This window comes from Peromyscus californicus, unplaced genomic scaffold, assembly GCF_007827085.1.
Source record: "Peromyscus californicus insignis strain IS unplaced genomic scaffold, ASM782708v3 Scaffold_20__1_contigs__length_68692818, whole genome shotgun sequence".
Taxonomy (NCBI): domain Eukaryota; kingdom Metazoa; phylum Chordata; class Mammalia; order Rodentia; family Cricetidae; genus Peromyscus; species Peromyscus californicus.
The window spans coordinates 24,566,394-24,579,033 of NW_026294503.1; the positions used below are offsets into that span (position 1 = coordinate 24,566,394).

Genomic DNA, 12,640 nt, shown 5'->3' on the forward strand with positions numbered 1-12,640 from the left:
AAATTCTAAGGACAAAATGTTTGTTTTGAAGATGCCAGACACTGACATCAGAATCTTTCACTTTACAAAATGTCAAGAACTAATTAGCAGGAGCTTGTGTGAATTATTTATTTAAAAAGGGGGGGGCTATCCTCTTATATTTTTTCATTGAAATCAGCTTGATTTAATGTGTGAAAGTAATTTAAAATAGTAAAATGTGCATTGGTTTTTGGTGCTGTGTCGCATGATAACACTCCATTAACGTGTTGTTGCTGGTTTGTTCTAGAGTTTAGCCGTGCCAGCATGGGTGTCCATAAAGCACTGCAGATCTTGAGGAAAAAAGTGGACTTGCAGCATTTCTGTGGCTATGTCACCATGCTGAATGCTTCTAGCCAGCCTGCAAGTCGGAAGCTCAGTGACGCTTCTGATGAGAGAGGTTAGTCACCGTCTGGGTTCTCTGATTAAAATAGCAATAGCCGAGTTTGAGTTTAGCACAGTCTTTACGTGTAAACCCCAGCAAACCTCTGTGGGAATGTTTTCATGAAGAAATAAGAATGTGACCTTATGGGATACAGAACTGCTGCTGGGTCAGCCTTTTACCATTGCGTCTATGTTCATAGACTTTGAATCAGATTAACTTTAGGAGTGATGATTTCACAACCCATGCCATTTTGTAAAAACATTTCCAAAATAGACTTACTAATTTGCAGATTCCATGAATTATATTAAAAGTCATTTCTTTCCCCTCTTCTTTCTTCTTAAAAACACATTATTGTTACTTTATGTGCACATGTATATGTGCACTGTAGCTGGGTGCCTGGGGAAGCCAGAAGAGGATGTTGGTTCCTGTGGAATTGGAGTTAGAGGCAATTGTGAGTCTATGTAGGTGCTTGGACTCGAACCCAGGTCAGATCCTGACAGCTGGCATTTTTCTTGTGAATATGTAACCGGGTTCACTAAACCTCTCTCCAGCCCTCTTTTTTAGTTCTCTATTTTGTTTGGATCTTGATACCTTAAAGCACAGGTTACAACCATTTCCTGTGCGGCCTTCCTTCCTCCTTCCATCTCTGGGCTGTCCTGTGTGTCCGTAGCAGACTAGCTCTTGCTTAGCAGTTGTTTCTGCTCTGACATGGGAGAGTGTATATAGCTTTGTGCGCCATCGTACCAGCTCTGATCCTCCAACTCTGAAATGACTGTCACTGGTCGACTATTTCATGATGCTTTCAGTTTGAAATTCCCAGAAAATGTGCTTAGTAGTCAGCCAGTGGACTGGGTTGGCTCCCATTTAGTGTCAGTGTACTACAGGTCAGTTCTTTAAGTCATTTGTTCCACAGACATTTAAACAGCAATTAACTATTTTAAGTCCTGGAAGCATTTAATTTTTTAAGTCCAAAGAGTAAAACCTCAGTAGGGAAGATAAATGAATCTGCCTGCACTGCATAGTTAAAAGGCTGAGAGGGGACAGGGGACTGCTTAGAGTCCACGTGGGAGACAGAAAAGGAGCCATGGGGAATGCATCTTAGAGAAGGCTCCGTTGGAACAGAGCTTTGAAAAGTGAGAAGTTAGCCAAAAGATGGTTGCTTTTTGTTTTTGTCTTTGTTTTGAAAAGGTAATTAGAAAGCAGAAAATAGCTGGGTGGTGGTGATGGTGGTGCACGCTTTTAATCCCAGCACTCGGGAGGCAGAGCCAGGCAAATCTCTGTGAGTTTGAGGCCAGCCTGGTCTACAGAGCGAGCTCAAGAACAGGCACCAAAACTACACAGAGAAACCCTGTCTCGAAAAACAAAAACAAAACCAAAAAAAAAAAAAAGCAGACAATAGTGTGGGTCATTTTAGCCAAAACAAAGGAGTTGTTGGTGAATAGATGAGTCCAGAAGGTGGCTAGGGGATCTCATGTTGCTGAAAGATAGAGGGATTCAGAAAAGAATTTTGAAGACTACTCAGACTGCAATGCGTATTTCCGTGGACGTGGGGATGGTTTTAGGAATGATGGAAGTGGCCATCCGAACTTGTGTTCTGCTTTGTGACTTTGGATTTTTTTAGCTCATGATTGATTTTTGACCTTGGGAAATTTTACACACATGGTAAGATCCTTTTCACATTCACAAACTTATCTCTAGACATTTGTCAGGTATCTGCTGCTTAAGCCAAAGACACCTGTTAGCCTGTTTCCCCCCATCTTTTTAATCATTTGACGAGAAGGGAGAAAGAGTAAGTGACGTATCTGTGAGGTATAACATTTGGCCGCAGCTTTCTTTAGATTGTGTGGCTGACTGTAGAGAGCGGTTGTATCTTGGACTGCCCTTAACAGATCTTTCTTTTTTTCTTTTAATTTTACTTTTTTTATTGTTTGATAATTGATTTTTTATTTTTCTGTCATCGTTTTCTGAAGTCCCCTTTGTGCTAAGACTTATTGATAATTTTTGCTGAGTACTAGAATCCTCATAGTGTTTTACATCCTTTAAATTATCAGGTGAGACTGATTTGGCTTCTGGTTCAGATGTCAATGGAAGTACGGAGTCATTTGAAATGGTCATTGAGGAAGCAGCTACAGATTTGACAATAAAACAAAACTCTGGTAAGATGTTAAAAAAATCTTTTTGCAACTTTTTAGGTTCCTTTGTGGGGCTTAGCTCTTCTGTTGAGCAATTTGCATGTTGTTTTATTATTTACAGTGGAGTTTTGTGTTAATATGGTTCTTCTAAGAAACATGTTCATGCACTTAGAATGATTGAAGTAATATAAAGTATAGCTGAGAATAAGGACTTCAGTTTCATTATTTGTATGATAAATACTCCATTCATTTTATCATCTTGCAGATGTCCTCTTTTTGAGCAAGTGATTACCTGGAACATTTAATGAAAAGCTGTCTATCTTTTCCCCAGACATATGTATATAATCAAAAGACACGCTCTTCCACTTTGAGATTGATGGCCCTGTTTAAGTCCATCCTTGCTTGAACTCACTAGTGGGTGCCATGAGGGTGGGAGGGCTCTAGGGCCTCAGTTTGGAAGACTTTGCTGCTCATACAGAATATGTAAGTATATAGTCTCAAGCTGTCTGTGTTCTTGTTAGGGGCCACAGCAGAAGCAGATTGGGTTCCTCTTGAGCTGTGTTTTGGAATTCCTTTGTTCAGTTCTGAATTAAACCGGAAAGTTTGTCAGAAAATAGCTACACATGGCCTTTGCAGAAAAGAGAGGTAAGGGCTTGTGTTCTTCATCCCCGTTTTTAAGTTGTCATTGATGTTGCTCTGTCTTGCGTCTTTGTTAATTCACACATTGTCTTAGTTAGGATTTCTGTTGCTGTGAAGAGACACAAAGACTGGTTTGGAAGAGAGATACCTACAGAGTCCCCCTTTTAAACTTAGGAGAACAAAGTTGGCCAGCAGATCAACTTAAATCATTTGACTTAATGGAGTTTAGATAGGAAAGTGTTCAACTGATAATGTCAACAACCATTCTCTGAAATAGCTTGTCATAATAAAAGTATAAATATTAGTTTGGGGCTGAAACCGTCCTTTACTTACTCTCTGCATCCTCTGCAGCCGTGAATCTTGGCATGCACCATTGTTCCCTGGAAAGAGAAGCTTCTGTGATTATAAGGCTGGGGTGCGTGTCTGTGGGTATAAGCATAACTGTTAAGAGCATCCTGACACTCTGAGTTTGCTAAACAGTAGTCACTCTTCTCTAAGGCCTCTGCTTTCTTCTGCCATGGTTTTTGACCAGATTTGTAACAACAGGGATGCTCTAAAGGTTCAAGGAATGTTGAAGAAGAGGGGCTGAATATAAAATACCATCTCCTGGGCAAGACACAGCCATTGTAATCACAAGTGATAGCAGATCATTGTGGATGCCTGCACTGTTTCTGTAGAAGGATGGGCTGGCTCATCAGCAGTCAAGCACAGATGGAGGAGGAGCAGAGGGGGTCCCACGCTTCACTGTTGGACGGTTCACTGCTGATAGATTCAGGGAGAGGGAAGCATTGCCTTCAGTTGTGTACCAGGTGGTGGCCCCTCCAGGCGCCAGTGTATAGTTACGATTCAGTGCTTACACAGATGGTTTCAGGTAAACTTAATGGGTCACCACAGTCCTGAAATTGGGAAAGGAGCAGGTAGGGATGAGAGGATTGGGAAGGATGGGAAGGAGATGAGCGAGGGATGGGTGGAGTGTAATCAGAATGCATTTTGTGTGTGTGTGTGTGTGTGTGTGTGTGTGTGTGTGTGTGTGTGTGTGTGTATACACACATACATTTCTAATAACAACCATTTTTTTAAAAGTGTAAGTACTATGAAACTTCAGAGATTGTCCCTGTAATTTGTACTAATTTACATATCTGGAAAGTTATGTATGGGTAGGTTGTGTTAAATGTGCCAGATATTTTTATTAGCTTGTTTTATTTAATATTTATATATATTAACAATTTAAGTAGATCTTTTGGAAAAAAATAACTTCAATTTTGGTTATATAAACCCTGCTCCTTGGTACCAACTTATGTCTTGGTCACTGTTCTATTTGCTGTGAAGAGACACCATGACCATAGCAACTCTTATAAAAACATTTAATTGGGGGCTTGCTTACAGTTTCAGGGGCTTAGTTCATTATCCTCATGGTAGGGAACATGGTCACAGCCATAGTGCTAGAGAAGTAGTTGGGAGCTACATCCTGATCTGCAGGCAAAGAGTGTGAGTGCACCTGGAATGGGCTTTTGAACCTCAGAGCCTACCCCCTAGGGACACACTATGTCCAACAAGACCACAACTCCTGGTCCTTCTAATCCTTTCAAATTGCTTACCACTCTAATGGTGTTATGAACCTGGGAGAACAGGGCCTAAGAATGAGGTGGACAAAAATCTCATTCAATAGCCAACTTTAGTCAGAGCATCAGAAAGTTTATACTCTGAGGGTTAAGAAGAATCACACAAGCAAAGTTCTCACGAGTTCAATTGTATACAGTCACAAGGACAAACTGCAAATGGCAAAAACATGTTTTTCCATAGAGGCATATAAACAAATAGCACTAGCCAGCTGTAATAAATGTTCTACAGTAAACTCATTCCTATTGGCTACATTGGGGAGGGCCACGAAAGCACATTCCAAGAACAATTCTGTGTTTTTGACGAATCTGAGGTCACAAGACTTTTGTTTGTTTTCTTAGAATTTTGTCACAAGCACTCAGAATTCTGCTTGAATGACTCCTTGGATTGAGACTTCATTCTTGGACCTTGTTCTGACATAAATAATGCCATTCCCTGGTGACTAAGCATTCAAATATATCAACCTATGGGGCCATTTTTACAGCACCACATTCCACTCCCTGGCCCCCATATGATTTGTAGCCAAATCATATTACAAAAATATATTCAGTCCATCTTCAGAAATCCCCATAGTTTATCATAGTCTCAACATTGTTTAAAAGTTCAAAGTCTCGGCCGGGCGGTGGTGGCGCATGCCTTTAATCCCAGCACTCGGGAGGCAGAGCCAGGCGGATCTCTGTGAGTTCGAGGCCAGCCTGGGCTACCAAGTGAGTTCCAGGAAAGGCGCAAAGCTACACGGAGAAACCCTGTCTTGAAAAACCAAAAAAAAAAAAAGTTCAAAGTCTCTAAGACTCATGGAAATTTTTTAGCCATAACCCTGTAAAATCCAAAAGCAGATCACATACTTCCAACATACAATGGCACAGAATATTCATTATCATTCCAAAAGGGCTGGAAAGGGTAGTAGTGAGAAAATACTGGACCAAAGCAAGACTGAAAACCACCAGGGCAGACTCCAAATTCCATATTGCCATGTCTGATGTCAAAGCACTCTTTGGATCTCCAATTTCTTTCGGTTTTGTTCACTACAACACATTTCTCTTGAACTGGTCCCATACTTGGTCTGTAGCTCTCTTGGCAGGTGTCCCACAAAACTCTAAAGCCAGAGCCGCGGCCAAAGTGTCAAGTTCTGCTTCTTGATGGACTGGAACTTGGCCTCTTTGTTCAAGTACATTTGCATAAGCTTTCTGTTTTCCTTCACTGACTAAACTTTTCATTAATTCCTTTTCACAAGTTGAAAACTTAGCTGGTGGAGTCTTGTCCCGAGGTCACCACTCCCATTTTTCCATTTAGCATCAGGCTTTTCTTTAAACTTTTTATCTCCTTGAGCACTGGACTTAGCTCCAGTGCACTTCCTGGTGCTCCTTTTCTCCTCACACTACATTTTGTATTTCTCTTTGTCCAGTTTGTTCCCTTTCCTTACAGATCTATGTAAGAGTTGTTACTGATAACCACATGGCAGTCAAGACTAGGCTGTCTGGACATCTCTGTCAGTGCTATTAATCCGGAACTTCAGTTTAGCCTCAGGAAAAAATTTAAGACAAGCACAAAAAGCAGCTGCATTCTTTTTGTCAAAATATCACAAGAATGGTCTCTAGGCAGCTTCCCCCTCTGAAACTTTTTGGGCCAGGAAGTCTTAATTTACGTTGTACCTAGCACCACTGTCTTCCATGCTCCCACTAGTATGGCCCAATAAGTCCTGCTTTCCTAACCCAAAGTTCCAAAGTCCACGTTCCACCAATAAACAGCGTGGTCAGACTGACTCATCACGGCAGTACTCTACTCCCTGTATCAACTTCTGCCACTGACTATTGCTGTGAGGAGACCATGGCCATGGCAGCTCTAGTAAAGGAAAGTGTTTAATTGGGGCTGGCTTCCAGTTTCAGACCATGGAGCATGGTAGCAAGCCATAGTGCTGGAAAAGTATTGAGAGCTGCAGACAGACAGACAGGCTGGGGTGAGGGTGGGGCATGCCTGGGTCAGGCATGGACTTTTGAAACCTCAGTGACATACTACAGGGCCAAGCCTCTTAAGCCTTCTAATCCTTTCAAATAGTGCCACTCCCTGGTGACTAAGTGTTCAAACATATGAGCCTGTGGAGGCCATTCTTATTGAAACCACCACATAAACTTATATTTTTACTTAGATCTAAAGTATGGTATTTTATTTAAAAATGGCCTCCTTTTTATATACTATTAGCCCCATTGTTAAAACGGGTAAAATTTTTGATACAATTACTTAAAGATTTTTATGTTTTATTATATTGCATATTCATACATTAATTATTTAAAATGATAAAATTTAACTTGTAAAAGCTTACTTTTCACCATTTTATTTAGTTAAAAACATTTTTTTCTCTCCCTTTATTTTTTCAGCCTTCAAAGCCTCTTACATTCCAGTAGAAAACTCTCTCTACAAGTCCTTAACTTTGTTCATTCATTCCAGGTAACGTAACCCAAAACATGCAAATGGTGTTTATATAGAGCTTTATAATATGTGAAAGGCTTTTTTTTATTTGTTTGATTTTGAGTCTCCCCAGTATGAGGCTGTGTGATCAGCATGATTCAGGATGTTAATTGACTTGCACACCTCACTGATCTGGCCTTCCTAGACAAGGCCTGGCCTCTTCATTCTGTGCCGGGTTCATTCAGCCCAGTAGGCTTGACCATGTGTTGCATGTCACGGATCCTGCATGCTAGTGTGGAGGTCAGGCTGTGGTACTTACTCCTGCAGTACCGCCTCACTGTTGGGAGGGGTGCTGGGCAAGTAAAGGTCAATGGTGTGGAGAAAAAGGATGTTCTAGGCTTTATAGATTCATAAATAAACTTTGAAAATAGAATATTCAGAATATCTGTTTCAACACTACGAAGTCAATATTTTAGAGTTTTTTCATTCATTTATTCATTCATTCAGTAAGTACTTGAGTCTACCCTCTGCCAGACCATTCACCAAGTGTCACGGAAACGGATATGGAAGACATTAGTGGAGCATGTGATATTGTGTAGACTCAAACATTAATGTTTGTAAGTAATTACAGATTTCAGTAAGTGTTTTGAGGGAGCTATAATCTGGGAGAGTCTGAAGGAAGCCCCAGTTTACAAGATTAATATATAAACTGAAGCCGATGGGACCGAAGAGAATGGTAGAGAGAGACAAGAGATGCAGAGGTCCTACTGTCAGGAAAGCGCTGGGCACACGGGAACAAAAGGCAGCCACGATGATAGAAACATCCTAAAAAAGCCGATGAGGTTGAAGAGGGAAGACCTTCCTGAGCATGGGGACAAACTTGTGTTTGTACTGAATGAATGCCAAGAGACATGGCTGAAGACTAGTGAAGGAAAGAGACTGTTTCTGGTGGAGTGCTTTAAACGGAGTGGTAGTGTTGGAGAGGCACAGGCTAGGGTCCGTCAGATGCCCTTGTAATTGCCTGAGGAAGACGTGCTCTAACTGAGTACTCTTTTCACTGAAGGATACCTGAAATGTGCATGTACTCCTAGTAAAGGTTCTTTATTGTACATGTACTATCTTAACAGTACAGAAGTATAATATAAGGAGTCATAAACAGGTGGTGAAGTTCTGAAATGCTCAGTACTCTATACCACTTTGGAATGCACTAGCCCTGGCAATGTTGAGCGCTGAATCATTGAGATATGTTCTGAAGATAGATATGTACAACTTGATGAATTAAATGTAAGGGAAATAATGAGGGTGTAGTAGGAAGAAGTCAAGGCTGACTCTCACACTTCCTGTTTAGCCAGAGGAGTGGAATGGGGCAGGCTGGGGAAGAAGTGGGGACTGGGCATGGTAAGTAGGTGGTGCAGGGAAGCCACTTCAGAACCGTAGTCAGCCCCTTGGATGCTTGGGAACATGGGTCTGAACCTGTTCATCTGAGAAGCCCAGGAACACGTGCTTGTTCAGGTGTGGAGTGGAGTGACGGCCTTTTTATTGGCCTTCTGTTTTCAGGTACCCCTTTAACTAGGTCCAGCTCTGAGAACTCACCTTTTATCCCATCATCCCATAGACTATTTCTGATTGTTTTCAAAGCATTTCTTATAAGTGCTTGTCGTTTTTGCACATAGTAATGTTTGCTCTTGTTTTTGGTAGTTCTCTCTGCCTCCCACAGTACTTTACATGCTGTGGTGATATAGTGTAGCCTAATAAAACTTGCTTGAAGATCAGAGAACAGAACAAGCCACTAGATTAAACATAGATGCTTGGATTAAAGGTGTGTGCCACCACTGCCTGGCATCTATGTTTAATCTAGTGGCTGGCTCTGTCCTTTGATCTTCAGGTATATTTTATTAGGGTATACAATATATCACCATAACATGCTATGAACATTTCTCAGGTAATCAGGTCCATATATTTTTCATCAGTTCTGTTTCTTCGCTGAAACTCAGTGTGAATTATTTCTCCTGTTCCTTGTTTTTTTAGGAAGGTGCTTCAACTCTGGATCTTCACACGGAGCCCAGCTTTCCAAGTGTGCTTTCACAGTCGTCCTGCACCGATATGGGAGTTCCACTTCCTGCCAAAAACTTAATGTTTAAAGATGGCATCTTATCAGAGTGGAGTGGACGCTCACCTTCCTCCCTTCTCATTGCTAACCTCCATTTGCAATAATTTGATTACACCATGTATTGCTCACACGTTCTGCCTTTTTTCTTTCTTATGTTGGCTTTCCGGTGTCAGCCATCAAGAGCGTCCTGCTGCTGCGGGCAGTTCGTGCTTCGCTGGTGGGAATGCTCAGAACATGCTCCTGTGTGCTGAAGCCGTGGTGTTGCACATCCTACTGCAGCAAAGTGCTTTCCAGCAGCCAGCACTGTATTTCTACCTTGAGACAATCTGCGTTTCTTTTATAAAACTGAGGGTGTACTTTATAGGCTTTAGATGACTGTTACGTTTATAAGCAGTCACTATGAATATTGCAGTGGTAGTTTTATATGTTAGTTTCTCAGACATAAACCTGGTTTAATTTTATATTTTGTTACCTACACTACGGGGATCACAGGGGGGGATGGAACTCTTTCTCGGGAAGGCTTCTTGGTTCTTGAGGTAGTCACGCTAGAAAGTGGCAAGCATCCAGCAGAGAGAGGTCTATACCAGGGCATTAAGGGTTCCTGTGGCTATCTATAAATTATGTATGCCAAGTGAACATGATTGAGGGTATGTCAGTCAGCATAGTTATGTAAGCTTAACCTCGATTTGTAAGGTCTTAACTGACTATTCGTTGACATCTCATGAAAAGCTTTGGAAAACATTCTATTTTTAAATGATGTTTGTACGTGGACTTCTGTTGTCACTCAACTTGGGCTTTATATTTTCATAGAGTCTTTATGGAAAAATAGTTTATTTTCCACTTGTAGTTGAGTCTGTGGCGTGTCTCATTTTGTCTGTAGCTTTACCAATGAACTGTTAGGACAGTTGACTTTGATTTCAGAGCCAGGATTGTGATTGGGAATTGTACATCAGGGCTGTCTTTGGACTCGGCTCCATGGTGAGGCGATTCTCATACACAGCACCTGGACCCGAAGCCTAGGCACACAGCTCTGGGGGAGAGTGGGGAGCTCTGACTGGCTTCCTGTGCTGCTTCGGGAGTTAGCTCTTTTAGGATCTCAGATGTCAGAATATGTGGAGACACATGCAGACTTTTCAGGTCACCTTCCTGGGGGGATTGTGCAGTGTTAGTTGAGCTCCCCTTAGAGGGCAATGGCTGGCTAGTGTGAAGCTAACCGAGGGAACTGGTCCAGCAGCGTGCCTGGAACACTCGAAGCATCAGACTGCTTGAGAATGTTTGAGCCTGACAGTTTTGCTGATGGCCTTTGTTATTTATACAACTGATATTTGTGTACTTAACAAACTTCTGGAAGTATATGCCTTTCTTGAAACCGTTAAAGTGGCCATGCATCTAATACCATGGCCTATCGGTAGAATTGAGTATTTCGGACCAGGTTCCCTGTAGCACAGTTAGTGCTGTGTTTGGGGTAAATGCAGTAATGTTTAGTTTTCTACTTTGTCTTGTATAAGGTAGAACTCTGTGTATGTCACAGTTGTCTGTAAAAGGAAAAGTACATAGTAATATTAAAATGATTTCTATGACTGTGAATCACTCATTTATTTTTCCAATAACTGATACTGTACATTCCTAGCTACTAGTTATATGTGTATGTAACTTTTACAGTTTCAACGTAAGTGTTTCTTTTGATCAGGGCTCTTTAATCTCATTTTAGCTTGCTTTGTTTGAGTTAACTGTATTTATCCTTGTATTAGCTGTCGAACGCCAACTCTAATGATACGTACACTAATAAAGAATTGAACATTGTAGTTTCGACAGTGAGTCCAGTTATTGCTGAGTTTATAGCTTAAAATATGGGAGGGATTTGCTGCTACAATTCCTTTGCAAAACATTGAAGGAAGAGATGGAACCTAACTGCTATCATGAACTTCAGGAACAATAAAAAGATACGTTTCATCTCTGGTTTCTTGTTTGAATGGGGAGAGTGAAATCATCAGATCCCAGCTGATGCACCCAGTCTTATGAGGGACCATTTGCATTTTTAGAGGAGTTAAGATGATGTGTTTGTGCTTTGCTTAATGAATATGACCTGTTCCACTCATAGCTCATGCAGAGGTGCCTCTCTTAAGTTGATTAAAAAACAAATAAATAAATAAATAAATACAGATTTTGTTCTTTGCCAAAGAAAATTGATAGAGGTTGTATCCAGTTCCTTTGCAAATGTTTGATTTCATTTGGCTTTGTACCACCCTCCTTTCCTTCCCTCACCCTCACTGTAGCTTGACCCATGGCAAACAAACCTTTAGAATCCAAGGAAAAAAAGAGCTACTAATATAACAAAGGGCATGCAGTTTAGTAGTGGGCCAGTTTCACCTCACCGGTGTATCTAAAGAAGTACAACTTATGTCATTTAAGAAGTTAGGGTCAACTGATTCTTAGAGCAGTGGTTCTCAACCTGTATCTAGATCTTGACCCATTGGTGGGGTCAGGTCGAATGACCCCTTCGCAGAAGTCACAGCCCAGATATCCTGCATATCAGATATTTATATTACAATTCATAACAGTAGCAAAATTACAGTTCTGAAGTAGCAACGAAAATAATTGTATGGTTGGGGGTCACCACAACCTGAGAAACTGTATTAAAGGGTCGCAGCACTAGGAAGGTTGAGAACCGCTGCCTTAGAACCTTGTTTAAAATATGTAACCAGATGATCTTGTAATTGTTTGAGGGAAGTGAATTCTCTTATTGGGTGTTTGGTTTTCTCGGCCATTCACATTCATTTTTTATGTTCAGTATTTCAAATACACTTTGTATTAAAGGATTTTAAAGTACCAAAACTGTAACTCAGTACAGTGGATTGTTTTCTGTTATGACATTAATATGATACAATGAAATTGTATAAAGTGTTGTCAATTTGATTATTGACACGAATAACATGTTTACAAATAAACTGTGGTGTTGATCAAGTTGCCATGAAGAGTGTCTGATTTTCTGAGACTTCTTAATATTAAATACACCTGGCTTTGCGGTACTTTTTTCAACTAACTTTTAAGTTTTGTTCTAATATCAAATTTGCAGGAAAGTTGCCGGGCTAGGCCATGGATGTTCGTGTCTCTGTGCTGCCTAGTTTTGTGTCAACTTGATACAAACGAGTCACTTGGGGAAGGGGAACCTCAATTGAGAAAACACCTCTACCAGATTGGCTTGTGGGCAAGTCTGTGGGTGCTTTTTCCTAATTGGTGATTGGTGTTGGTGGACCCAGCTCGCCGTGGGTGGTGCCACGCTGGCCTGGTGGTCCTGGCTGCTATGACAATGCAGGCCATCACTGAGGGAAG

General features: G+C 41.1%; 1 protein-coding gene across 1 annotated transcript in view; it reads left to right on the forward strand.

The window, feature by feature from the left end:
• The window catches only part of Fam91a1 (family with sequence similarity 91 member A1), a 43,610-nt gene extending 31,334 nt beyond the window's left edge, over positions 1 to 12,276 (forward strand). Inside the window, exons 20-24 of the mRNA XM_052747859.1 lie at positions 266 to 415; positions 2,452 to 2,556; positions 3,054 to 3,177; positions 7,167 to 7,236; positions 9,226 to 12,276. Of these exons, the coding sequence (XP_052603819.1) occupies positions 266 to 415; positions 2,452 to 2,556; positions 3,054 to 3,177; positions 7,167 to 7,236; positions 9,226 to 9,411 (635 nt within the window). The 3' untranslated portion in view covers positions 9,412 to 12,276. The remainder of the gene's footprint in view (positions 1 to 265; positions 416 to 2,451; positions 2,557 to 3,053; positions 3,178 to 7,166; positions 7,237 to 9,225) is intronic.
• Positions 12,277 to 12,640: the final 364 nt, after the last annotated feature.